The following is a 27,257-nucleotide window of genomic DNA, read 5'->3' as shown; positions in this document are numbered from 1 at the left end:
GGGTTAAAAACTTTTCTTTTTTTAAGCCAAAACTTTTTTTTTTAAAAGGATTTTTTTTTCCCGAGGTAATTAGCCCTTTTCAAGTGGGAATATTTCTTTTTTGAGAACAATTCACCATCCTCAGGAGGTAAATGTTTCTTTTCCTGAGATCAAACTCCCTTTTTCTTTTATTTTTGAGAGGGAAAACAGCCCCCCCCCCTTTTTTTTCCCCCTTTTTTTGAGTAAAAACTTCCTATTTTGAGAAGAAACATCATTTTCTCTTAACAAATCTCCCTTTTCCTGAAATAAAAACCTCCTTTTTTGAGGATATTCCCACTCCACCCTGATGTGAATGTACCTTTTCCAGGGAAAAAAAACCAAAAAAAACCCAAAAAAACAAAACCACATTTTAAGAAAATCCTTTTTCCACCTTTTAATTTTTTTCCTTTCTTTGAGGGAAAAATATTTTACTTGTAGGGAATCAGGGTTGTTTTGTTTTGTTTTCCTTGAGGGAAACCTTCTCTTTATTGAATAAAAACTTCTCTTTTTTTGAGGTAAACATCTCATTTCCTCCTCGGAGCGGCAAATTTGAGGCAAATAACCTTTTTTCTAGAGGAAAACACACTTTTATTTCTGAGGCAAACCCCTCCTTTCTTTATAAATCCTTTTTTTTTTTTTGACATAACTCCCTCATTTTTCTAAACTGAGGTAAAATCCCTCCTTTTTTTTTGACCGAAAACGTCGTTCTTGAGGAAAAACTGGTTGGTTTGGTGGTATGTGTTGTTTTGGGTGGGTTTTTTGAGGTAAATACCTCTTTTCCTTAGGGGAAAAAACACATTTTCTGATGACACTTTCCCCCCCAAGGCAAATATCTGTTACAGACGAAAAAAACAAATCTTTTCGAGGTAAATCCCTTCCTTTTTTTGAGGAACCCTCCCTTCCCCTCGAGGAAAACACGGTTTAGTTATTTTAAAGGAAAACACACCACTTGGTTTATGAGTAAAAATTTCCCTTTTTTTTTTTGAGGTAAAAACCCCTTTTCCTGTGGGAAAACCCCCCATTTTTTCAGGGAAAAAAAAAAAAAACCAAAACCACATCCCTGAGGCAAACACCCCTCTTCTAGAGGAAACCCCCTCCTTGCGCGAGGAAAAAAAAAAAAGAAAATTTTAATTAAAATCCCTTTTTTTTTCCCCTTTTTTTCTTTCCCTGAGGTAACGTCGTCCCCACACGGTGGGTGCCGGGCTCTAGAGGCGCTCATGGCGCCCGCTGGGTCCTAGCGCCGCCCCGCCGGGTTCTAGAGCCGGTCCCATTCGGATGCGCGCCGCCGGGTTCTAGAGCCGGTCCCATTCGGATGCGCGCCGCCGGGTTCTAGAGCCGGTCCCATTCGGATGCGCGCCGCCGGGTTCTAGGTGGCCGGTACCGGGTTCTAAACGCCGCCGGCCCAGCCCATCTCGTCCGCCAGCTCCTCCTCGGCCGGCGGCCGCAGCGGTTCCTCGTCGCTGTAGACGGCGGGCGCGGGCGGGGCGCGGCGCCGGGTCAGCAGGTCGGCGGCCGCGCTCTCCATCTCGTCCATCGTCATGTCGCAAGCGTCCGCGATCTCCCGCTTGGCCACGGCCACGAACTTGGGGTCGCGGGCGAAGAGGCCGAGCCCCTCCGAGATCAGCACCTGGGTGTGGGCGGGGAGCGAGGGGGAGGCGTTGGCAGCGGCCCCGGCGGTGTCCCTGTCCTTACTGCCGCCACCAGGCTGTCAGCAATGTCACCCCGTGTCCCCCCTCACTGCCTCCACCAGGCTGTCAGCAATGTCACCCCGTGTCCCCCCAAATCCCCCCGTGACCCCCCTCATTGCCTCCACCAGGCTGTCAGCAATGTCACCCCGTGTCCCCCCAAATCCCCCCGTGACCCCCCTCACTGCCTCCACCAGGCTGTCAGCAATGTCACCCCGTGTCCCCCCCAAATCCCCCCGTGACCCCCCTCACTGCCTCCACCAGGCTGTCAGCAATGTCACCCCGTGTCACCCCAAATCCCCCACTAATTCCCTCCACCAGGCTCTTGTGTCCCCCCAGCCGTGTCCCCCCGTGTCCCCGCACTCACGGCCTCCACCAGGCTGTCGGCCGAGCCCCGGGCCAGCGCCTCGTGGGGCCCGCAGGGCCGCAGGCGCAGCGGCGCGGGGGGGAACCAGCGGTTGAGGGGCGGCAGGCTGCCCCCCGGCCCCGCCGCCGGAGCGCCCTCCACCAGGATGAGCGGCGCGTACAGAACGTGCCCGCGGGCCGGCGCCGCCCAGGCCTGCGAGGAGCCCCCCAGGCGCCACGTCTCGGAGCTGCCGTAGCCCTGGGGGACGGGAGAGGGGCGGTCACAGTGCGGGGGTGACACTGCCAGAGCGTCCCCTCGGCCCACCTGTCTGCCCCACCTCCTGCGGTACCTGCGGCCGGGCGGGGCCAGGCGGGCCCGAGGGGTTGTAGGTGCCCGGGATGGGCTCGTCCTCGCAGCTACCCTGGCGCCGCAGGCACTGGATGGTGAACGACGGCTTCCGACCTGGGGGGCAGCGGGCAGGGTCAGCCCCCGGCCGGGGATCCTCCGGGACACCGGGCAGGGTCAGCCCCCGGCCGGGGACCCTCCGGGACGGATCCTCCGGGAACCGGGCAGGGTCAGCCCCCGGCCGGGGACCCTCCGGGACACCGGGCAGGGTCAGCCCCCGGCCGGGGACCCTCCGGGACACCGGGCAGGGTCAGCCCCCGGCCGGGGATCCTCCGGGAACCGGGCAGGGTCAGCCCCTGGCCGGGGATGCTCCGGGACACCGGGCAGGGTCAGCCCCCGGCCGGGGACGCTCCGGTAAACCGGGCAGGGTCAGCCCCCGGCCGGGGATGCTCCGGGACGGATCCTCCGGGAACCGGGCAGGGTCAGCCCCCGGCCGGGGATCCTCCGGGACACCGGGCAGGGTCAGCCCCCGGCCGGGGACCCTCCGGGACACCGGGCAGGGTCAGCCCCCGGCCGGGGACCCTCCGGTAAACCGGGCAGGGTCAGCCCCCGGCCGGGGACCCTCCGGGAACCGGGCAGGGTCAGCCCCCGGCCGGGGACCCTCCGGTAAACCGGGCAGGGTCAGCCCCCGGCCGGGGATCCTCCGGGACACCGGGCAGGGCCAGCCCCCGGCCGGGGATCCTCCGGGACGGATCCTCCGGGAACCGGGCAGGGTCAGCCCCCGGCCGGGGATCCTCCGGGACACCGGGCAGGGCCAGCCCCCGGCCGGGGATCCTCCGGGACACCGGGCAGGGCCAGCCCCCGGCCGGGGATCCTCCGGGACACCGGGCAGGGTCAGCCCCCGGCCGGGGATCCTCCGGGACACCGGGCAGGGCCAGCCCCCGGCCGGGGATCCTCCGGGACACCGGGCAGGGCCAGCCCCCGGCCGGGGACCCTCCGGGACACCGGGCAGGGTCAGCCCCCGGCCGGGGACCCTCCGGGAAACCGGGCAGGGTCAGCCCCCGGCCGGGGATCCTCCGGGACACCGGGCAGGGCCAGCCCCCGGCCGGGGATCCTCCGGGACACCGGGCAGGGCCAGCCCCCGGCCGGGGATCCTCCGGGACACCGGGCAGGGTCAGCCCCCGGCCGGGGATCCTCCGGGACACCGGGCAGGGTCAGCCCCCGGCCGGGGATCCTCCGGGACACCGGGCAGGGCCAGCCCCCGGCCGGGGATCCTCCGGGACACCGGGCAGGGCCAGCACCCGGCCGGGGACCCTCAGGGGCAGCGGGCAGGAGCCCCCTGGGCTATCGGATGGCACCGGGCAGAATCATCCCCGGCTCTAGGAACCCTCCGGGGCACCTGGGGACACGGGGAGGGGTCACCCCACCGATCAGGGACCCTTCCTGAGCCACTGCCGGACAGCGCGGGTCATGTCCCCTCGCCATCAGCCCCTGGGCTACCGGGGAACGGTCCCTGGCTACGGGAAGGGCTCGGCCGGCGCGGCCGGGTGCGCTCACGGAGGGTCTCACCGCAGACCCCGGCCCTCCCTTGCCCCTCGGCCCCTCTCCGGCCCCGCCGTACCCGCGGGGGTGGGGGGCAGCAGCCGCCGCCGTTTCAGTTGTTGCCCCTCTCGAGCGCCGCTGCCCAGCGCGAAGTGCCGGGGGGGCAGCGGCAGCGACCCCCCCCGGGGCAGCTCCGCGGCCCAGCGCGGGGGTCCCGGTGCCCTGGAGGGGGGGAACAAGGCGGGTCACTCGGGGCTGGGGACATCTCAGCGCGGAGGGGGTGACAGGAACACTCAGGTGTCCCCTCCCCACTTAGAGGCACACCCCTCCGCTTTTCGGGGGTCCCGGCAGCCTGGCACGGGGGCAGCGTTAAGGCCGCCGGGACCCCTCCCCAGGGGCTCGGGGGTCGCGGTACCTGTCCCGTGCCCAGCGGTGCCGGGGCGGTGCCGAGCTCTCCAGGTCCTCGTCGTGGCTGACGTCCGCCGTGTCCCCTCCCGGCTCCTCCACGTCCTCGGCGGGGGCTTCCTCGTCCTGCTCCCCCGCCTCGGAGCGCCGCCTGCGCACAGGGCCGTGGGCACCGCCCGTCCTCGGCGGGGAACCCCCGGCCCGGGGTGTCGGGGTGTCCCCAGTCCCCCCGTACCTGCCGCCAGCGCGGGGGGCTCCCCCGTGGGAGGGGGGGCGCGGGGTCCTCCCCCTCGGTGGGGCCGGGGCTGGGCACGGGGGGCGGCTCCGAGAGCAGGGGGGAGCCGGGGGCGGAGCCGTACAGCGTCTCGGGGGCCTGCGGAGAGAGGCGGGGTCGGTGGGCGGGGCCACAGCACAGGTGTGGCCATTCGGTGTGGCTTTGGGGCAGGTGTGGCCTGTGGGTGTGGTCATGGGACAGGTGGGGATGGTGGACGTGGTCATAGGACAGGTGTGGCCATTCGTTGTGGATTTTGGACAGGTGCGGCCGGTGGGCGTGGCCAAGAGACAGGTGGGGGTGGTGGGCGTGGCCAAGGGACAGGTGTGGCCATTCGTTGTGGATTTTGAACAGGTGTGGCCGCTGGGCGTGGCCATGTGACAGGTGTCGGTGGGCGTGTCACAGGACGGGTGTGGTCGGTGGGCGGGGCTCACGGCGTAGGTAAGTGGCTCCTCCGAAGGGGCGTCCCCGCCCTCGTCCCCCTCCAGGTCACTCAGTGCCCGGCGCATCTCAGGGCCCAGCGCCTGCAGCGTCTGCAGCCCGGCCTGGGGGGACACAGAAGGCTCAGGAGAGGTCACCTGGTGACACCTGGGACCCCCCCCAGCCCCGCCCCGGGGGGTGCCGCACCTGCAGCGCGCACTCGTTGCTGGGGCCGGCGCTGGCGCCCAGCATCCCCCGCTCCTTCCGCCGCCGGAACTTGCGGAAATAGTCCTGGATCAGGAAGGTGGCGTAGAACTTCCCGACGGTGACCTCCTCCTCTGGGGGGGGCACGGAGGGTCAGGGGGCAGCTGGGGGTCTGAGGGGACACGGCAGGGAGGGGACACGGCCCTCACACACCCTCGGGCGGGGGGATGACCTCGTCCAACAGCTTCGGCTTGGTCCTCTTCCAGATCTTCTTCACCACGGCCCGAAGCTCCTTGTTGGCCACGTCCAGGTTCCCTGCAGGGAGGGGACACGGCGTGGGGACACGCAGCCGTGACTGTCACCCCCTGTGTCCCCTGCCCCCCCCCCAGACCCTCCCAGCTCCCAACCTTCCGTCTTGATCTTGAGGGAGGTGCGGACCAGAGCGAAGAGCGTCGCGTTGAAGGTGACGGTGCCGTCCGAGTTGAGGGGCATGTTCATGGCCACCAGGCGCTGGGCAGGGGACGACAGCGGGGTCAACCTGGCTGGCTCCCCCCAGGAGCCCCCCGAAACCCCCCCAGGACCCCCCTCAGACCTTGCAGGCCACGCGGTGTGGGCAGAGCTTCCCAAAGCCCAGCGGGGGCTGGATCCGGCGCAGCAGCGTCACCACGTCCAGGTGCTTAATACGACCCCTGGAGAGGGGGGACAGGGGGTCACGGGTGGCCCGGACACCTGGGGGCCAGCCCAGGTGGGGACAAAGGGGACAGGTGGGACAGTTACACACTTGGCTGCGGGGTCGTACTCGGACCACACGCGCTTGAACTCGTCCAGGTGGTGCGGGCCCAGGATGGACCAGTCGCGCGTCAGGTAATCGAAGTTGTCCATGATGACGGCCACGAACAGGTTGATGATCTGGGGGGGGTCCGGGGAGGGGTCAGGACGCCCATGGGGGTCCCGAGGGGTGTGGGGCAGTGCTGGGGCTGTGGGGCAGGGCCCCACGTCTCACCAGGAAGGCGCAGAGCATGAAGAAGCTGATGAAGTAGGCGATGGCGAAGTTGCTGCCGCAGGTGAACTCCTCCCCCGGGCCCGCGTCCGACTCGGGGTCACAACGCTTGCCCGGCAGGCTGGCCAGCATGATCTCCTGCCACGCCTCCCCCGTGGCACACCTGCGGCCCACGGGACACACCTGTACCCCTGGGGTGCACCTGTACCCTGGGGTGCACCTACACCCCACGGGACACACCTGTACCCCTGGGGTGCACCTGTACCCTCAGGACACACCTGTACCCCTGGGGCAGATCTGTAACCCCCTTCATGATTCACTGAGAGGAAGCTCCGAAGCCCCCCGGGGCCCCCCCGAGCCCCCCCAGGCCCCGTCCCCACCTGAAGAGCAGCAGCACGGCCTGGGGGAAGGTCTGGAAGTTGTTGTTGCGGTTGATCTGGGTCCCGTCCTGCAGCGCCACCTTCCCGAAGGTCTGGGGGGCACAGAGGGGGCCGGGGGGGTTTACAGGACACCCCCCTCACAGCCCCCACACCCCCCGGGGCCCCTCACCTCCCCCCAGGCCCCTCACCTGCATCCCGATGACGGCGTAGATGAAGAAGATCATGGCGATGAGCAGAGCGACGTAGGGCAGGGCCTGGGGACAGAGCCCTGGGGGTCAGGGGGTGCTGTCCCCCCTCCGTGTCCCTTTTTTCCCCCCCGTGTCCCCCCCCCCCACCGCCGTCCCACCTGGAAGGACTTGACGAAGGTCCAGAGCAGGGTGCGGATGCCCTCGCCCTTGGAGAGCAGCTTCACCAACCGCATGACGCGGAAGAGCCGGAAGAAGGTGATGGAGATGCGGGAACTGTCCTCAGAGCTCTGCGGGGAGGGCGGGGGGGGGTCAGGGACACCCCAAAACCAGCCCCAGCCCAAAATCCCCCAGCTGGGGACACCTCCCCGTACCTCACCGACGTGTCCCCCGTTCTGTGACAGGCAGAGGGGACGGTGGAGATGGCGGGAGGCGGATGGAGATGATGGAGATGACGGAGATGATGGAGACAGACAGATGGACATGAGGACACGGACACAGCCGTCCAGGACAGCCCCGGAACACCCGAGCCAGGGGACAAGGAGGGCCACTCACGTTGACCTCGGTGACGGCGATGTCCACCACGCTGCCCACCACGATGAGGGCGTCGAAGGTGTTCCAGGCGTCGCAGAAGTAATGCTGGGGGCGGGGGGGATGGTGGTGAGGACCCCCTGTCCTGTCACCCCGCCCCCCTTGTGTCACCTCCCGGTGTCACAGCCCCCCTTTGTGTGACCCCCCACCTTGTGTGACCCCCCACCAACGTCAGAGCCCCATGCCCTGTGTCACCCCCTGGTGTGACAACTCTCCCTGCTTTATGTCACCCCCCTGGTGTGAGAACTGCCCCTGTCCTGTGTCACCCCCTGTGACAGCCCCTGCCCTGTGTCACCCTCGGTGTGTCCCCTGGTGTGACAGCCCCCTGTGTCACCCTCAGTGTGTCCCCTGGTGTGACAGCCCCCTGTGTCACCCTCGGTCACCCCCCTGTGACGCCCCTCCAGCCCACCCTGGGTTTGAAGGCGATGATCTTGAGCACCATCTCCACGGTGAAGAGCCCCGTGAACACCATGTTGAGCAGGTCCATCACGTAGTTGAAGGGCTTGGACTGCTCGTAGTGCTGGGGGGGGACACACGGGGGTCTGGCACCGTCCCCTCCGTCACCATCCCCCCCGTCCTGTCCCCCCAGGTGTGCCGCCCACCTGCACGGCCAGGGCGATGGTGTTGAGCAGGATGAGGACGAACATGATGTACTCGAAGGCGGTGGAGTTGACCATGGCCCACACGCGGTACTGGGTGCGGTTCTTGGGGATGTACCGGCGCAGCGGCTGCGCCTTGAGCGCGTATTCCACACACTGCCGCTGTGGGGACACGGGGACAGCGTGGGGACATGGCCACCCCACTGCCACCACACTGCCACCCCACACACTGCCGCTGTGGGGACACGGGGACAGCGTGGGGACAGCGCGGAGACAGCGCGGGGACACGGCCACCCCACACACTGCCGCTGTGGGGACACGGGGACAGCGTGGGGACAGCGCGGGGACACGGCCACCCCACTGCCACCCCACACACTGCACTGTGGGGACATGGGGATGGCACAGGGAACACTGCAGGACCATGGGGACACTGCAAGGCAATGGGGACACCGCAGAGCCAAGGGGACGCCGCAGGGCCGCAGGGACACCTCCACGTCCCCACACCTGGTTCTTGTCGAGCTCGCAGTTGCGGTACTCGCTCTCGCCCTGCGCGCGGAAGGTGATGATGACGAAGCCCACGAAGATGTTCATCATGAAGAAGGCGATGACGATGATGTAGACGATGAAGAAGATGGAGATCTCCACGCGGTAGTTGTAGATGGGCCCCTGGTTCTCGGCGTTGGCGTCGATGGCCTTGTACAGCAGCCTGGGGCGGGAGGGACACGGTGTCGGGGGTGTCCCCAGGGGGGTGGCAGTGTCCCCATGTCCCCACCCCCGGGGACTCACGCAGGCCAGCCCTCGAAGGTGGACACGGTGAACAGGGCCATCATCCCCGCCAGGACGTTGTCGAAGTTGAAGTCGCTGTTGAGCCAGAGGCGCTCCCGCACTGAGGGGTGGGACACGTCCCCGTCCTTGTACACCAGGAATGTCCCCCTGCGATGGGGACACGGGGACAGTGAGACACCCCCCTGGACACAGCCACTGACTGGGGGGTCACAGGGACACCACAGCGACAGCAACAGTAGGACTCCATGGGGACACAGGGACACCGTGGGGTCCCAGGGACAGCAATGGTGTCACCCCAAAAGGACACTGCCACCACCAGTGGGTGGGACACCGTGGGGACACTGGTGGGGTGGGCGAGGGTCAGGATTTGAGGGGCAGGGCTCAGTTTGGGGTCGGGGGTCGTTTCGGGGGGTGACACTCACTTGCACTCTCCTGGCGTGTGCTTGGCCTCGTCGGTGCAGCTGTAGAATTTACCCTGGGGGGGATCGGGGGGTCAGGGGGACCCTCAGACCCCTGGGGGGGTGGGGACCCCCGTTTGGGGGGTGGGGACCCCCGTTTGGGGGGCTCAGGGCCCCCCACCTTGAAGAGCTGCACCCCGATGCAGGCGAACATGAACTGCAGCAGCGTGGTGACGATCATGATGTTCCCGATGGTGCGGATGGCCACGAACACGCACTGCACCACGTGCTGGGGACAGGGACGGGGACAGCCGTGTCACCGGGGCGTGGGGACAGGGACAGCGGTGTCACCGGGGCGTGGGGACAGAGACAGCGGTGTCACCGGGGCATGGTGCCTCCCAGTGCCCCCAGTCCACCCCAGTGCCTCCCAATGCTCCCAGCACTCCCAATGCTCCCAGTTCCTCCCAGTGCCTCCCAGTGCCTCCCAGTGCTCCCAGTCCTCCCAGTTGCCCACCTTGAGGCCCTTGGCCCGGTTGATGGCTCGCAGCGGCCGCAGGACGCGCAGGACCCGCAGGATCTTCACCACTGAGATGGCGCTGGAGCTGCCAAGGGACACACCAGTGCTCCCAGTAACACCCCCAGTGCTCCCAGTAACGCCCACAGTGCCTCCAGCAGCACTTCCACCGTTTTCCAGCGTCCCCAGCAATGGCCCCAGTGCCTCCAGTGACATTCCCTGCACCCTCCCAGTGCCCACAGTGTTGGGCCTGGCCCCTCCCAGTGCCCCCCAGTGCCCCCAGCAGCGCTCCCAGTGCCCCCCAGTGCCCCCAGCAGCGCTCCCAGTGCCCCCCAGTGCCCCCAGCTCACTGCATGCCGAAGGAGATGAGAGAGACGCCGACCACCAGCACATCCAGGAGGTTGAACCAGTTGCGGAGGAAGGAGCCTTTGTGCAGGAAGCCGCCAAACACCGTCATCTGCAGGAGACGGTGAGCCCAAACCCGGGCACCCCCTGTCCCTGGGGGCACCCCCTGTCCCTGGGGGCACCCCAAACCCCGGGGGAACCCCTCCCAAAACCCTGGGAACCCCACAAACCCTGGGAACCCCCCCAAACCCCGGGAACCCCCCAAACCCCGGGAACCCCCCAAAACCCGGGAACCCCCAAACCCCAGGAACCCCCCAAAACCCACGAGCCCCCAAAACCCAGGAGCCCACTCCTAAAACACCGGGAACCCCCCAAACCCTTGGGAACCCCCCCAAACCCCGGGAACCTCCCAAAACCCTGGAGACCCCCCCTTCCAAACCCCTGGGAACCTCCCAAACCTTGGGAATCCCCCTAAGCCCAGGAACCCTCTCCCAAAACCCTGGGAACCCCCCAAAACCCAGGAAACCCTCCCAAAATTCTGGGAACCTCCACCCCAAACCCCGGGAACCCCCCAAACCCTGGGAAGCCCCTCCCAAAACCCTGGAAACCCACTCCCAAACCCCTGGGAACTTTCCCAAACCCTTGTGAACCCCCCAAACGCCGGGAACCCCCCAAACCCTGGGAATGCCCCCTCCCAAAACCCAGGAACCCCCCACCCCAAACCCCAGAGAACCCCCCGTACCTTGAGCAGGATCTCCACGGTGAAGATGGAGGTGAAGGCGTAGTCGAAATAACCCAGGATCTGTGGGGTGGGGAGGGTGGGGAGGGGGGAACGGGGTGACCCCGACCCCTCCCAAACCCCCCCCCTGGCACCCCCAACCTCCTGGAGCCCCCCAAAATACCCCCAGATCCCCCCTCAAACCCCTCTTTGTCCTTTCCAGCCCCCCCCCCCCCTCATTTCTGCCCCCCAACTCCGGGCGAGCCGATCCCACATTTCACATTGTTACGGGGTGAATTCCCCCACACTCCCCCAGTGCCCCCAGTCCCTCCCAGTCCCTCCCAGTTTGCCCACGTGGTTGCGGGGCGAGTGGGCGCGCACGGGGTCCTCTGCGGCCAGGGAGATGCTGCTGAGGATGATGAAGACGAGGATGAGGTTGGTGAAGATGTGGTGGTTGATCAGGGCGTGGCACTTCACCCGCAGCCTGCGCCGGGCACACGTCAGCTCCCAGTGCCCCCAGTTCCCAGTTCTCCCAGTGCTCCCAGTGCTCCCAGTGCTCCCAGTGCCCCCAGTGCCCCCAGTGTCCCCAGTGTCCCCAGCGCCCCCAGTGTCCCCAGTGTCCCCAATCCCCCCAGTGCCCCCAGTGTCCCCAGTGTCCCCAGTGTCCCCCCCGGTGTCCCCCCAGTCCCCCCAGTGTCCCCAGTGCCCCCAGTGTCCCCAGTGTCCCCAATCCCCCCAGTCCCCCCAGTGTCCCCAGTGTCCCCAGTGTCCCCAATCCCCCCAGTGTCCCCAGTGCTCCCCAGTGACCCCAATCCCCCCAGTCCCCCCAGTGTCCCCAGTGTCCCCAGTGTCCCCAATCCCCCCAGTGTCCCCAGTGTCCCCAGTGTCCCCAATCCCCCCAGTCCCCCCAGTGTCCCCAGTGTCCCCAGTGTCCCCAATCCCCCCAGTGTCCCCAGTGTCCCCAGTGTCCCCAATCCCCTCAGTCCCCCCAGTGTCCCCAGTGTCCCCAGTCCCCCAATCCCCCCAGTCCCCCCAGTCCCCCCAGTCCCCCCAGTGTCCCCAGTGTCCCCAATCCCCCAATCCCCCCAGTCCCCCCAGTGTCCCCAGTGTCCCCAAACCCCCCAGTGCCCCCAGTGTCCCCAGGCCCCCCAGTCCCCCCAGTCCCCCCAGTGTCCCCAGTGTCCCCAGCGCCACTCACGGGTTGGTGCTGCTCAGCACGAAGAAGGCGCTGCCCTCGGGGATCGGGGTCACCTTGGCCTTGGGGGCTTCCTCCAGGGACTCCAGCCGGGCCCTCCCCAGGCTGTCCTGCTCCCCCCCGGCCTCCTCGTCACCTGCAGGGGACCCCGTGTCCGGCCACCGTCACCTCCCCCCCTCCAGGGACCCCCGTGTCCGGCCACCGTCACCTCCCCCCTCCAGGGACCCCCACATCACTCACCCTCCTCGCCCTCTTCCTCCTCCTCCTCCTCCTCCTCTTCCTCCTGCGGCTGATCCCCCTCAACCTGGGGAGGGGAGGGAGAGGGCTGAGGGCTGTGCACACCTGGGGGGGACGGAGGGACCCCCCAAGACCCCCCGGGACCCCCCAGTCACGGTCACCCCCCCCCCGGGGACCCCTCCTCACCTTCACAGCCACGTCCTGGCTCTCCGTCCCCGCCTCGGCCTCCCCGGCCTTGTCCCTGGGTTGGGGGAAAAGAGGGGCTCAGCCAGGGGGTCCCGGGGGTCTGACCCCCCCAAGGGGTCACAGGGCCTTGGTGCCCCCCCCGTGACCCCCCAAAAGGGCCCCAGGGGGCCGGGCTCACTTTTTGTCCCCCCCCGAGTTGATGTTGTCACCGTCGGCCAGGTTGTCCACGGCGATGGCCAAGAAGACGTTGAGGAGGATGTCTGAGGGGAGGGAAGGGCTCACCAGTGCTCCCAGTATCCTCCCAGTATCCTCCCAGTATCCTCCCAGTATCCTCCCAGTGCCCCCAGTCCTCCCTTCTCATTCCAAACCTCACTGTCCCACCGCAGCTCCCCAGTTACCCTGTGCTCCATTCCCAGTTCCCCCAGTGCTCCCAGTACCCCCCAGTGCCCCTCCCAGTGTCCCCAATGCCCCTCCCAGTGCCCCCAGTGCCTCCAGTGCCTCCCAGTCCTTCCCAGTGCTACCAGTGCCCCTCCCAGTGCCTCCCAGTGCTCCCAGTGCCCTTGGACCCTCCCAGTGACTCCCAGTGCCTCCCAGTGTCCCCAGTGCCCCTCCCAGTGCTTCCCAGCACCCTTCCCAATCTATCCCAGTGTCTCCCAGTGCCTCCCAGTGCTCCCAGTCCTTCCCAGTGCTCCCAGTGCTCTTGGATCCTCCCAGTGCCTCCCAGCGCCCCTCCCAGTCTACCCCAGTGCTCCCAGTGCCCCCGGAGCCCGGCCTGCGCACGCACAGTTCCCGCAGATGAAGAGGATGACGAAGTAAACGCAGACGAGCATCCCGGGGAACACGGGCCCGCCGTAGGCCATGATCCCGTCGTACATCACGGCGTTCCAGTCCTCCCCCGTCAGGATCTGGGGGGGGGGGGTCGGGGGTCCCCCAAACACCTCAGTGCCGCCCCCACCAGTGCTCCCAGTACAGCCCGGCCTCCCAGTTCTGAGTGCGCAGCCTCAGCCCGACAGGGTGGTGATGGGATGGTTGGAGGGGGGCTCATGGTTTTTGGGGTCTCCCCACAGGTTTAGGGCACCCACGGGATTCAAGGTCCCTCCCAGCTGTTGGGATCCCTCACAGCTTTTAGGGTCTCCCTCGGGTTTTGGGGTCTCCCGCAGGTTCTGGGGTTCCCCATCATTTTGGGGTCTCCCAGTGGCTTTAGGGTCCCCCGTGCGTTTTGGGGTCTCCCCACAACTTTTCAGAGCGTCCCACGGGTTTCAGGGACGCCCCGCAGGCTTTGGGGTCCCCCTCAGGGTGATTTCGGGGGTCCCCTCAGGTTTTGGGGTACCTGGAAGACGGTGAGCAGGGCCTGGGGGAAGGTGTCGAAGGTGCTGCGCTTGGTCTGGGTCTCGTCGAAGCTGAACTTGCCCCCGAAGAGCTGCATGCCCAGGAGGGCGAAGATGATGATGAAGAGGAAGAGCAGCAGCAGCAGGGAGGCGATGGATTTCATGGAGTTCAGCAGCGACCCCACCAGGTTGCTCAGCGATGCCCAGTGCCTGCGGGACACGGGGGTTACTGGGAGCACTGGGAGCACTGGGAAGGGGCCAGTGCAGAGCCAACACCCAGGGGTGGCGGGTGTTGCAGCTTTGGGGTGTCACCAATTTGGGACAGAACAGCATTAGGGCACCGCTGCCTTGGGACATCAGGGTGGCACGGATTTGGGACGTTGCGGGGTTGGGACATCGTGGTGTTGGGGTGTCCCGGTGGTGTTGGGGTGTCAGCACAGGGCGGTTTCCCCGTGTTGGGGTGCTGCAGTGTTGGTGTGTCCCAGCTTGGAGGCACTGGGGTGTCAGGACACGGCGGTGACACAGGGTTTGGATGTCTCAGTGTTGGGGCACTGGGGTGTCCCAATGTTGGGGTGTCGTGGTGTTGCGGTGTCCCGGTGTTGGGGCACTGGGGTGGTGTTGGGGTGCTGTGGTGTGAGGCCATGGAGGTGTCCCGGTGTTGGAGTGTCCTGGTGTTGGGGCACTGGGGTGTCCCGGTGTTGTGGTGTCCCGATGTTTGGGTGTCCCAGTGTTGGGGTGTCCCAATGTTGTGGTGTCCCGATGTTTGGGTGTCCCAGTGTTGGGGTGTCCCGATGTTTGGGTGTCCCAGTGTTGAGGTGTCCCAATGTTGGGGTGTCCCAGTGTTGGGGTGTCCCGGTGTTGTGGTGTCCCGAAGTTTGGGTGCCCCAGTGTTGAGGTGTCCCAATGTTGGGGTGTCCCCGTGTCGGGCCACTGCGGTGTCCCAGTGTTGGGGTGTCCCAGCACTGCAGCACTGGGGTGTCCCAACGTTGGGGTGTCCCTGAGTGTGCTCTCAGGCCCTGGCACTGTCGCCGCGCCGTCCCCACGCCGTCCCTCACCGGGTGACCTTGAAGACGCGCAGCAGGCGCACGCAGCGCAGCACGGAGATGCCCAGCGGCTCCATGGCGCCGCGCTCCACCAGCGCGGTCTCCAGCACGCCGCCGCACACCACGAAGCAGTCGAAGCGGTTGAAGAAGCTGGCGAAGTAACACGAGGGGCCCAGCGCGTAGAGCTTCAGCACCATCTCGGCGGCGAACAGCGACAGCAGCGCCTTGTTGGCGTAGGCTGCGGGGACACCGCGGGGACAGCCCGGGTCACCCACCCGGAGCCTTGTTGGTGTAAGGCTGCGGGGACACCGCGGGGACAGCCCGGGTCACCCACCCGGAGCCTTGTTGGTGTAAGGCTGCGGGGACACCGCGGGGACAGCCCCGGGTCACCCACCCGGAGCCTTGTTGGTGTAAGGCTGCGGGGACACCGCGGGGACAGGCCGGGTCACCCCCCAGCCCCTGTTCCCCCTGAGCTCCCCGGGAGCACCGGGTCGGGCAGGGGGGGTGTTGGGGGGCACTGGGGAGTTTGGGGGGCACTGAGAGGTGTTGGGGTCTGGGGGATTTGGGGGGCACTGAGAGGTGTCGGGGTCTGGGGGATTTGGGGGGCACTGAGAGGTGTCGGGGGGGCACTGGGGAATGTTGGGGGATACTGAGGGGTTTGGGGGCATTAGGAGGTGTCGGGGGGCACTACGGGGTTTTGGGGGGCACTGGAGGTGTTGGGGAGCACCAAGGGTTTTGGGGGGCACTGAGAGGTGTCGGGGTTACCAAGGGGTTTTGGGGGCGTTGAGAAGTGTCAGGGGACACTGGGGGTGTCGGGGGGCATTGGGGGGTGTCGGGGGGGTACCGAGGGGTTTGGGGGACACTGTGAGGTTTAGGGGGGGCACTGGGGCGTGTTGGGGAGTACTGAGGGGTTTGGGGGGCACTGGGGAATTTGAGAGGCATTGGGGGGTGTCAGGAGGTACCGGGAGGTGTTGGGGGGCACTGTGGAGTTTGGGGGGCACTGGGAGGTGTCGGGTGGCACTGGGGGACGTTGGGGGAACACTGGAGGGTGTCCGGGGGTCCCGGGGGGTGCCCGGGGGTCCCGGGGGGTCCCGGGGGCCGTACCCTGTGTCTCGGTGAGCCAGGGCGGCTGCCCGTGGTGCTCGGAGGCGATGGTCAGCGTGTTGAGGAACACGAGCAGCAGCACGGTCCAGTAGAAGGACACGGATTTCACGGCGGCGCGGCAGCGACGGCGCCACAGGCGGTTCAGGCGGCGCAGGCGGCGACTGGGGGGCGGCGGGGGGGGTTTGGGGGGCAGCAGGGGGGTTGTGGGGGGCAACAGGGGGGTTTTGGGGGGCAGCAGGGGGGTTTTGGGGGGCAGCAGGGGCATTTTGGGGTCAGCAGGGAGGTTGCGGGGGGCAGCAGGGGCGTTTTGGGGGGCAGCAGGGAGGTTTTGGGGGGCAGCAGGGGGGTTTTGGGGGGCAGCAGGGGCATTTTGGGGTCAGCAGGGAGGTTGCGGGGGGCAGCAGGGGGGTTTTGGGGGGCAGCAGGGGGATTTTGGGGGACAGCAGGGAGGTTTTTGGGGGGCAGCAGGGGGATTTTGGGGTCAGCAGGGAGGTTGTGGGGGGTAGCAGAGGGGTTTGGGGGCCAGCAGGGGGGTTTTTGGGGGGCAGCAGTGTTTTAGTCTTTAATTAAACACATCAGGGACCGTGACTCCACCACCTCCCCGGGCAGAACATTCCGGTATTTTATTCCCCTTTCCCATAAAAAAAACCCTTTTCCTAAAATCCAACTTCTATTTCCCTTGGATCTGGGGGCCGGGAGGGAATTTGGGGTCCAGGGCGAGTTTTGGGGAACGTGGAGGAATTTGGGGTCCAGGTGATGGGAGGGGGTGGAGGGCGTAGGGGCAGCGGGATTTTGGGGACAGAGGGGGGGTATGTGGGGGGGGTGACAAAGCCCCTCTCAGGTGGGAGGGGTCCAGAGGCTTTTGGGGGGCCCCACTGTCGTCCCCCCCCTTTTTTATTTCCACCCCCTCCATTCTTCTCCCCACTCACCAGAATTTCGTCTTTGTGATTTTGCCCCTGGGGAGAGAAAAAAACAGTTACCCCCAAATTTGGGGGGTCTGGGGGGGCCCCCTTGGCCATGGGGGGATATCTGGGGGGGCTTTATGGGGGTGCTGGGGGGGCTTAGAGGATCCCTGGGGCTATGGGGGTGCTGGGGTCAGTTTTGGGGTCCTGGGGGGAGTCTGGGGGGTCCCAGAGGGCTTTGAGGTGCTGTGGGGGTCACTTATGGGGTCGCTGGTATTTGGGGGGACATGGGGGGGCTATGGGAGGGTCCCAAATTGTTCTGAGGTGCTGCAGGTGTCAGGTTTGGGGTCCCAGGGATCCGTGGGGTATCCCAGAGATCTGTGGGGTGTCCCAGTGATCTGTGGGGTGTCCCAGCGATCTATGGGGTGTCCCAATGATCTGTGGGGTGTCCCAGAGATCTGTGGGGTGTCCCAATGATCTGCGGGGTGTGCCAGGGTCCCCTGGGGCCGGGGGGGATCCCTGGCGGGTCGGGGTCCCCGCTGGGGCTCACAGGCAGCGGTCGCAGGCGGTCGGCGGCGCCTCCTCCTCGCCCACGGTCTCCGTGTTCACCGAGGTGGTCTCGCTGCCCGGGAGGCTGGCTGCGGTGGGGGGCACGCTCAGCCCGGGGGATTTGGGGTGCCCGACCCGGGGGATTTGGGGTTCCCTGGGTTCAGGGAATTTGGGGTACCCGGCCCCGGGGGATTTCCTGTGTCTGGGTTCAGGGAATTTGGGGGTGCCCAGGTCCAGGGAATTTGGGGTATCTGGCCCCAGGGGATTTGGGGTGCCCGGCCCGGGGGAATTTGGGGTTCCCGGGTCTGGGCTCAGGGAATTTTGGGTGCCCAGGTCCAGGGAATTTGGGATGTCAGGGCTGAGGGCATTTGAGGTCTGGGGGCTTTGGGGTGCCCAGGTCTGGGGGATTTTAAGGTGCCCAGCCCAGGGGATATGGGATGTCTGGGTTCAGGGAATTTGGGATGTCTGTGTTCTGGGAATTTGGGGTGCCCAGGTCCAGGGAATTTGGGGTGTCTGGGCTGAGGGAATTTGAGGTCTGGGGGATTTGGGGTGCCTGGCCCAGGGGATATGGGATGTCTGGGTCCAGGGAATTTGGGGTGTCTGTGTTCTGGGAATTTGGGGTGTCTGGGCTGAGGGAATTTGAGGTCTGGGGGATTTGGGGTGCTCAGGTCTGGGGGATTTGGGGTGCCCAGCCCAGGGGATATGGGATGTCTGGGTTCAGGGAATTTGGGATGTCTGTGTTCTGGGAATTTGGGGTGCCCAGGTCCAGGGAATTTGGGGTGTCTGGGCTGAGGGAACTTGAGGTCTGGGGACTTTGGGGCGCCCCGGGGGTACCGTGGGTGTCGGTGGAGTGACTGGCGTGGCGCAGCCACTTGAGCCGCGGCTTCCGCTTCCCCATCAGGTCCTCAGCGGTCAGGCCTGTGGGCAAGGAGGGTCACAGAGCTCTGGGGGGGCTCAGCACTTATGGGGGGACCCCACAACCGCCCCCCCAGCCCCACTCACGGTGCTTCTCGTGCTCCCCCTCCTCCTCATCGCCCTCCAGCTCGGCCTGGGTGATCCAGTCCATGTAACCCCGCAGATCCTCCTCCAGCTGCTGCTTCTCCCGCAGCTTCTGGAAGTCCCCGCGGGCTTTGGCCTTCTCTCGCTCCTTGGAGAACTCCCTGGGGACCGCGGGGGGGGACAGCTGTGACCCCCAAAACCGCCGAGGACACGGCCCGTGCCCCGCTGCTGACCCCTCAGCCCCACCGAGGGCTCCTCACCCGCTCAGCACGCCCAGCACCAGGTTGAGGACGAAGAAGGAGCCGAAGATGACGAGGCTGACGAAGTAAATCCAGGGCAGCTCGTGGCCCATGGCGTCCTGCATCTGGGGGGGTGGGAAGATTTGGGGTGATTGGGGGTGATTTGGGGGTTTTGGGTCTCTCAGTGATTTCTGTGAGGGTTTTGGGGTCTCAGTGATTTCTGTGAGGGGTTTGGGGCTCTCACTGATTTGTGTGAGGGTTTCGGGGCTCTCTGATTTCTGTGAGGGTTTTGGGGTCTCAGTGATTTCTGTGAGGATTTTGAGGGGCTCAGTGATGTGTGTGAGGGTTTTGGGGCTCTCTGATTTCTGTGAGGGTTTTGGGGCTCTCAGTGATTTCTGTGAGGGTTTTGGGGCTCTCACTGATTTGTGTGAGGGTTTTGGGGTCTCAGTGATTTCTGTGAGGATTTCGGGGCTCTCAGTGGTTTCTGTGAGGGTTTTGCGTCTCTCAGTGGTTTCTGTGAGGGTTTCGGGGCTCTCACTAATTACTGTGAGGGGTTCGGGGCTCTCAGTGGTTTCTGAGAGGGTTTGGGGCTCTCAGTGGTTACTGTGAGGGTTTTGGGGCTCAGTGATTTCTGTGAGGGTTTTGGGGCTCAGTGATTTCTGTGAGGGTTTTGGGGTCTCAGTGGTTTCTGTGAGGGTTTCGGGGCTCTCAGTGATTTCTGTGAGGATTTCGGGGCTCTCAGTGGTTTCTGTGAGGGTTTTGCGTCTCTCAGTGGTTTCTGTGAGGGTTTTGGGGCTCTCAGTGGTTACTGTGAGGGTTTCGGGGCTCTCAGTGATTTGTGTGAGGGTTTCGGGGCTCTCAGTGATTTCTGTGAGGGTTTTGTGTCTCTCAGTGGTTTCTGTGAGGGTTTTGGGGCTCTCAGTGGTTTCTGTGAGGGTTTTGGGGCTCTCAGTGGTTTCTGTGAGGGTTTCGGGGCTCTCAGTGATTTCTGTGAGGGTTTCGGGGCTCTCAGTGGTTTCTGTGAGGGTTTCGGGGCTCTCAGTGGTTTCTGTGAGGGTTTCGGGGCTCTCAGTGGTTTCTGTGAGGGTTTTGGGGCTCTCAGTGATTTCTGCGAGGGTTTTGGGGCTCTCAGTGATTTCTGTGAGGGTTTTGGGGCTCTCAGTGATTTGTGTGAGGGTTTCGGGGCTCTCAGTGGTTTCTGTGAGGGTTTCGGGGCTCTCAGTGGTTTCTGTGAGGATTTCGGGGCTCTCAGGGCTCTCACCCAGTAGAGCACGTCGGTCCAGCCCTCCATGGTGATGCACTGGAACACGGTGAGCATGGCGAAGAAGAAGTTGTCGAAGTTGGTGATGCCGCCGTTGGGGCCCTCCCAGCGCCCGCGGCACTCGGTGTTGTTCTGCAGGCAGGCGCGGCCGTGGCCCGAGAAGGCGCAGGGAGAGGGGTCGTCCTCCGACTCCAGGTCTGGGGACAGGCGACAGCGGGCGCTGGGGACAGCTCCCGGCGGGGCGAGGCCTCCGGCTGTCCTCACAGAGCTCCGGAACCCGCCGCTGCCGCTTGTCCCACCGACAGCGCCTGTCCCTGTGGGTGATCCCTGTCCCTGGTGACAATTCCCATCGCTTGCTGAATCCCTGACCCCTCTGACAATTCCTGTCCCCTGCTGAATTCCTGTCTCCTGCTGATAATTCCTGCCCCTGGTGACAATTCCCGTCCCTGCTGACAATTCCTGTCCCTTGCTGAATTCCTGTCCCCTCTGACAATTCCTGTCCCCTGCTGATATCCCTGGTGACAATCCCTGTCCCCTCTGACAATTCTTGTCCCCTCTGACAATTCCCGTCCCTGGTGACAATCCCTGTCCCCTGCTGATATCCCTGTCCCCAAGCTCCTCTCTGACCTGCGCTAACTCAGCTGCTGTCCCCACTCTTGTCCCTCCTGGCTGCTCACACCCCTGACTTTGCTGTCCCAGGGGCCTTGTGGTGACTCAGGGGTGTGCTGGGACCCCCAAAACTCTGCTGGGGTGTCCTGGGGGTGCTCAGGGAATTTACGGGGGGTCTCAATGTGTGCTGGGACCCCCAAAACTCTGCTGGGGTGTCCTGGGGGTGGGTGCTCAGGGAATTTAGGGGGGGTCTCAATGTGTGCTGGGACCCCCAAAACTCTGCTGGGGTGTCCTGGGGGTGGGTGCTCAGGGAATTTAGGGGGGGTCTCAATGTGTGCTGGGACCCCCAAAACTCTGCTGGAGTGTCCTGGGGGTGCTCAGGGAATTTAGGGGGGGGTCTCAGGAATTTTAGGGGGGTTCTCATCTCACTGTGGGGTGTCCCTGGGGGATCCTCAGTGCTGGAGGAGAGGTCTCAGGAATTTCAGGGTTTTCGGTCTCCCGGGGGGATCCCAGTGCCTGGGGGGGGATCCCTGACTCCCGGGGGTATCCCAACCCTGGGGGGGCCCCACGGGGTGACCCCCCGGTGCCTACCAGAGCCGATGAAGAAGCAGGTCTTGTGCATGCGGCCGATGAAGAGCTCGAGGCCGATGATGGCGTAGATGATGATGACGAAGAGCACCAGCAGCGCGATGTGCAGCAGCGGCACCATCGCCTTCATGATGGAGTTGAGCACGATGTGGAGGCCTGGGGGGCACACGGAGGGCGGGGTTGGCAGGAGGCTCGGGGGGAGACCCCCCAAACCCCCCGTTTTTCCCCCTCGGGGGTCTCACTGGGCACGCCGGAGACGAGGCGCAGCGGGCGCAGCACGCGGAAGGCGCGCAGGGCCTTGACGTCGAAGCCGCCCGGCTTCCCGCTCATGTGGTGGGCGTCGCCCGGCTTGTGGGACACCTGCTCCAGGATCACGCTGAACAACCTGGGGAGAGGTGAGAGACGGTCCCAAGAGCCCTCATCTGCCTCACCGCCATCAAAAAGAACAGATTGAAACCCCAAGCACTGAGACTGAAACCCCCGGAAAGGATTCTAAAAGCCCAGCGCGGGAGTTGAGGCCTGGCTGAGGTGGGAGGTCTGCCAGGTGTTGCCCGCAGGTGCGTTCACTGGAAAAAATAAAAGGAGTGTGAGCAGAAACAGTGGGCAGGTCGCGGTGAATTGATTGTACTTGCTGCCAGACCTGTTTCTGTACCTGCTCTCCTTCTCTCAGAACGAACACACCGCAATGATTTCCCCGCCTTTTGGAAAACTGCCTCTCTGCTTTGGAAAAGACTAGAAACATCTTCTCTAGGTGAACCAAAACTCGTGATCCGCCCCACAGAAAACGACGGATCTGTCGGCCGGACCATGCGGATTTCACCTCTGCATTGGCAGCTATTACCCACCCCTTCTTCCTCTTTTCTCTCGATTTTTCTCTCTAAAATCTAAAAGGATTCTCCCTAAAAGTCCCTTATTTCCCTTCAAACCCTTCTATCCCATTTGCTGCGGGCACTCAATAAAGGTGCGTCTGTCTTGATGAATACTGAAATCCCCTCTGCGCTGTTTCCGCACCCCGAGATCAGTTAACGAATCCTCACGACCCCCGCAGGCATTAGCGCACGGTGACACGGGGACACCGGGGGGGTGGGGGGTGTCACACAGCTCTGTCCCCTCCCCTGGCTGTCCCCCGGAGAGCCCCCTCACCCCACGATGACGATGACAAAGTCCAGCAGGTTCCAGCCGTTGCGGATGTAGGCGCTGGGGTGCAGCACCAGCCCGTAGGCGATGATCTTCAGGAAGGTCTCCACCGTGAAGATGATGAGGAACACGTACTCCACCTGCTCCTGGAGGTGGGGACGGGGGGCAGGCGGTCAGCACCCCTCTGCTCCAGGGGCACGCCGGGTCACCCAGTGTCACCTTTTCCCTTTTGGGGAGCCCCCCTACCCTGGCACCGTGACCCCTTTTCCAGGAGGGCATTTCAGGACACTTCTGTCCCCTCCTCCCTTTCCCTGGGGACACTTGAGGACCCTCACTGACCCCTCCACCCCTTCCCTGGGGACACTTGAGGACCCTCACTGACCCCTCCACACCTTCCAGCATCCCCTGGGGACATTTGGGGATCCCCCCCCCCCCAGCACCCCCCTTTCCCCTGTGGAAGGAGACAGGAGTTATTTGTCCCTTTTTGGGGACAAGAGACGGGGAACTCCCTCACATCCCCTTCCTTTTGGGGACAAGGACACTCGGGACCCCCCTCAGCCCCCCCGGTGTCCCCTTCCCCAGGGACAGGAACACTTTGGGACCTCTCCTGACCCTGCTGTGCCCATGCACAAGTGACAGGGACATTTGGGGACACGCCTGACACCAGCCCAGAAACTCCCGTTCCTTTGTGGGGGCGGCTCAAAGGATAAAAGACATTTGGGGTGTCCCGTCCCTCGGGGTGACAAAGGGACATTTGGGGCCCCCCCAGCCCCCTCCCAGTGTCCCCTTTGTGGGTGACTGGGGCGGCTCAGCCGGGATTAAGCCCCCCCGGGCCCCCCCCCCCGGCGCCGGCAAAGCGGATTAAAGCCGCGGCACGGGGCGTGTGCCAGGGGACACGTGTGACACAGGGACAGCCCCGGGTCCCCACGGCCCCTGCCACCCCCCGGGGCCACCCCCTGGGTGTTTAGGGGGGGCTCGGGGGTGTTTAAGGGAGGGTTTGGGGGTGTTTAGGGGGGTTTGGGGGGTGTTTAGGGGGCCTCGGGGGTGTTTAAGGGGGGGTTGGGGGGGTTCAGGCATGTTCAGGGGTGTTTATGGGGAGTTCAGGGGTTGTTTAAGGGGATTTGGGGGTGTTATGGGGGGCTCGGGGGTGTTTGGGGGGGGCTCGGGGGTGTTTAGGGGGGTTCAGGGGTGTTTAGGGAGGGGTTTGGGGGTGTTATGGGGGGTTCGGGGGTGTTTAGGGGCGTTTGGGGGGTGTTCGGGGGGGTTCAGGGGTGTTTAGGGGGGGCTCGGGGGTGTTGGGGGTGTTTATGGGGAGTTCAGGGGGTGTTTAGGGGGTTCAAGGGTGTTTTAGGGGAGGTTTGGGGGTGTTCAGGGGGGTTCAGGAGGGTCTGTGGGCACCGGGGGCTCTCCCAGACCTCCCCAAGGTGGGGTGACCCCCCCCGTTCCCAGCGTTCTCCCGGCACCCAACTGGGACCAGTGAAGGTCCTGGCAGGGTGAGGGGCTCCCCCCGTTCCTGGGGGGCTCTGGGGGTCTCACCAGGTTGTGGTTGGAGGTGTTGGAGTCATCCTCGGGGAAGGGGATGTAGACCCCCAGGGCCACGCAGTTGGCGAAAATGGTGGCGAGGATGAGGATGTCAAAGGGCCTGGGGGGAAAGAGGGGGGCACCGGGTGTGGGGGGGGACCCCAGACCCCCCAAAACCCCCCAAGCCCCCCGCTCACTTCCACTCCACGATGCTGATGGTGCCCCCCAGACCCCTCAGACCCCCCCAGACCCCCAAAACCCCCCGAGACCCCCGCTCACTTCCACTCCACGATGCTGATGGTGACCCCAGGCCCCCCCAGACCCCCAAAACCCCCCGAGCCCCCCACTCACTTCCACTCCACGATGCTGATGGTGCCCCCCAGACCCCCCAGACCCCCCGAGACCACCGCTCACTTCCACTCCACGATGCTGATGGTGACCCCAGGCCCCCCAGACCCCCAAAACCCCCCGAGCCCCCCACTCACTTCCACTCCACGATGCTGATGGTGCCCCCCAGACCCCCCAGACCCCCCGAGACCACCGCTCACTTCCACTCCACGATGCTGATGGTGCCCCCCCAGACCCCCCCAGACCCCCCGAGCCCCCCGCTCACTTCCACTCCACGATGCTGATGGTGACCCCAGCCCCCCCCAGACCCCCAAAACCCCCCGAGCCCCCCACTCACTTCCACTCCACGATGCTGATGGCCGCCCGGCGGATGGGGTTGTTGAGGCGGAGGCAGAAGAGGGCTCGGGGGGAGCGATGGACGCCCCCGGTGCCCCCCTGCCCTTTGTGTTTGGGGTGGGGGGGGGCGGCGCTGCCGCTGTCCCGGGGGGGTCCCGCCGCCCGCAGCCCCCCCGGCGCCGTCGCTGGACCCCCAGCCCAGGGGCTGCCCCATGGCCTCGGCCAGGGGGGACAGATCCTTGGGGGGCCCTGGGGAGGGGAACGGGGGGTCAGGGAGAGGAAAAGACCCCCCCAGGGGAGCAGGGACCACCCCCAAACATCCCAGTCCCATAGAGTAGAACCTTCTGGAACCCCCCAAACTCCTCCTGTCCCCCCCCAAAATTCCTCCTGGACATCCCCCCAAATCCCCCCTCCAACCACACCTGGACACAGAGTGACCCCCCCGGAACACCCACACCCCATTGAGCAGGGCCCCCCCCAAACCTTCCAGGACACCCCCAAACCCTCCTGAAACCCTTCAGGCACTCCTGGACCCCCCCAAACCTTCCAGGACCCCCCCAAACCCTCCTGGACCCCCCCAAACCTTCCTGGACCCCCCCAACCCCTCCTGGACCCCCTCAAACCTTCCTGGACCCCCCCAACCCCTCCTGGACCCCCTCAAACCTTCCTGGACCCCCCCAACCCCTCCTGGACTCCCTCAAACCTTCCTGGACCCCCTCAAACCTTCCTGGACCCCCCCAAACCTTCCTGGACCCCCTCAAACCCTCCTGGACCCCCCCAAACCTTCCTGGACCCCCCCAAACCTTCCTGGACACCCCCAAACCTTCCTGGACCCCCTCAAACCTTCCTGGACCCCCCCAAACCCTCCTGGACCCCCCCAAACCTTCCTGGACCCCCCCAAACCTTCCTGGACACCCCCAAACCTTCCTGGACCCCCTCAAACCTTCCTGGACACCCCCAAACCCTCCTGGACCCCCCAAACCTTCCTGGACCCCCTCAAACCTTCCTGGACACCCCCAAACCCTCCTGGACACCCCCAACCCCTCCTGGACCCCCCCAAACCCTCCTGGACCTCCTCAAACCTTCCTGGACACCCCCAAACCCTCCTGGACACCCCCAACCCCTCCTGGACCCCCCCAAACCTTCCTGGACCTCCTCAAACCTTCCTGGACACCCCCAACCCCTCCTGGACCCCCTCAAACCTTCCTGGACCTCCTCAAACCTTCCTGGACACCCCCAAACCCTCCTGGACACCCCCAACCCCTCCTGGACCCCCCCAAACCCTCCTGGACCCCCCCAAACCCTCCTGGACCTCCTCAAACCTTCCTGGACACCCCCAAACCCTTCTGAAACCCTTCAAGCCCTCCCGGACCCCCCCAAAACCTTCAGGGACCCCCCCCAAACCCTCAAGGACCCCCCTTTGGACCCTCACTTTTCCCCAAGAGCCCCCCCAGACTCACCCTCTCCATTCTCCTCTGACTCTGACATGGTGGGGGAGGGGGGGGCTTGGGGGGTGTTTCTGGAGGGTGGGGAGGGGAGTTTAGGAGGGTTTGGGGTGCCCTGGGATGGGGGGGCGGGGGCTGATCCAAAGGACTTTCAAAGGGATTTGTGTGGTCTGTTGGGGTTTGGGGTCATGGAGGGGGTGGGTTGGGGGGATTTGGGGAGGGGTCGGGGGGTGTTTAGGGGGGGTTCGGGGTTTTTTGGGGGGTTCAGGGGTATCTAGGGGGGTTCAGGGGTGTTTAGGAGGGGTTTGGGGGATGTTTAGGGGGGGTTCAAGGGTGTTTGGGGGGGTTCAGGGGAGTTTAAGGGTGTTTGAGGGGGGTTCAGGGGTATCTAGGGGGGGTTCAGGGGTGTTTGGGGGGGGTTCAGGGGGCGTTTAGGGGGCTCAGGGGGGTCTCCGGGCACCGGGGTCTCTCCCGGGCCTGCCCAGGGCTGCTCCCAGCTCGTCCCTGCCGGGGATTAACGGGGATTAACGGGGGGGGGGCTCGGGGGCAGAGCTGCCCACGTGTCCGGGGACACGCGAGGGAGAGGTCGGGAACGGGGGACGGGGCTGGGGACAGGTGTGGGGACAGCAGGGAGGGTTTGGGGACAGGTGTGGGGGGCTGGGGACAGGTGTGGGGACAGGAACGGGGGTTTGGGGACAGGTGTGGGGGGCTGGGGACAGGTGTGGGGACAGCAGGGAGGGTTTGGGGACAGGTGTGGGGGGCTGGGGACAGGTGTGGGGACAGGAACGGGGGTTTGGGGACAGGTGTGGGGGGCCGGGGACAGGTGTGGGGACAGCAGGGAGGGTTTGGGGACAGGTGTGGGGGGCCGGGGACAGGTGTGGGGACAGCAGGGAGGGTTTGGGGACAGGTGTGGGGGTTTGGGGACAGATGTGAGGGTGAGGGGTCCCAAGCATGTGAGGGGACAGGAACAGGCGTGTGAGGGACGCGCTGCTCCCCTCACATCCCAGAGGTGTCACACTGTCCCCACAGGCGCCATTTCCCCCTCAGACCCTGCAGGTGCCACGGCCACAGAACCACAGAATTGCTCAGGTCGGGAAAAACCCTGAAACGACCACGATCGTTCCTTCTCCACCGCCAAGGCCACCGCTAAACGTGTCCCCAGGTGCCACAGCCACACCTTTCTCCCCCCAGCTGCCCCTCACAGGTGCCATTCCCCCTCTCAGCTGCCCCTCCGACCCCACAGGTGACATTTCCTGCTCTCCCGCCCCCTCACGGGCACCGTTTTCCCCTCAGACACCTCTGGGGTGCCATTCCTTCCCCTCATCCCCTCATGCGCTGCATCCCCGCCATTGCTCCTTCCCCTCACATTCCCCAAGGGCTCCATCCCTGCCATCGCCCCTCATGGACCCCGATCGTCCCTCATGGACCCCGATCGTCCCTCACGGACCCCAATCGCCCCTCCCGGCCTCCATCGCCCC

The 27,257-nt window shown here is 64.9% G+C and overlaps 1 protein-coding gene across 1 annotated transcript; it reads right to left on the bottom strand.

The window, feature by feature from the left end:
• Window positions 1-430: 430 nt before the first annotated feature.
• CACNA1F (calcium voltage-gated channel subunit alpha1 F) lies at window positions 431-25,860 on the bottom strand. Its single transcript, XM_066208447.1, is given in 50 exon segments — window positions 431-1,645; window positions 2,071-2,307; window positions 2,399-2,511; window positions 4,016-4,158; window positions 4,352-4,492; window positions 4,577-4,614; window positions 4,616-4,714; window positions 5,047-5,157; window positions 5,240-5,370; window positions 5,450-5,551; window positions 5,644-5,746; window positions 5,829-5,925; window positions 6,018-6,145; window positions 6,240-6,399; window positions 6,617-6,708; window positions 6,805-6,870; window positions 6,963-7,091; window positions 7,176-7,196; window positions 7,357-7,440; window positions 7,802-7,912; window positions 7,995-8,153; window positions 8,496-8,697; window positions 8,778-8,924; window positions 9,200-9,252; window positions 9,357-9,464; window positions 9,690-9,777; window positions 10,040-10,146; window positions 10,777-10,836; window positions 11,107-11,236; window positions 11,951-12,083; window positions 12,197-12,251; window positions 12,371-12,425; window positions 12,549-12,630; window positions 13,155-13,275; window positions 13,701-13,908; window positions 14,754-14,979; window positions 15,846-16,006; window positions 16,775-16,801; window positions 17,298-17,385; window positions 18,131-18,214; window positions 18,299-18,456; window positions 18,556-18,659; window positions 19,796-19,992; window positions 20,996-21,148; window positions 21,235-21,377; window positions 22,136-22,275; window positions 23,666-23,771; window positions 24,336-24,460; window positions 24,462-24,583; window positions 25,795-25,860. Coding segments are annotated over 50 exon segments (5,916 nt in total). The 5' UTR covers window positions 25,823-25,860; the 3' UTR covers window positions 431-1,405.
• Between the last annotated feature and the right edge of the window lie 1,397 nt (window positions 25,861-27,257).

Source organism: Chamaea fasciata, unplaced genomic scaffold (assembly GCF_029207755.1).
Source record: "Chamaea fasciata isolate MVZ Bird 193981 ecotype frontalis unplaced genomic scaffold, bChaFas1.0.hap1 SCAF_258, whole genome shotgun sequence".
Classification (NCBI taxonomy): domain Eukaryota; kingdom Metazoa; phylum Chordata; class Aves; order Passeriformes; family Sylviidae; genus Chamaea; species Chamaea fasciata.
Note: the sequence above shows the minus strand (reverse complement) of the source record. Positions and strands in the feature narration are given on the sequence as shown.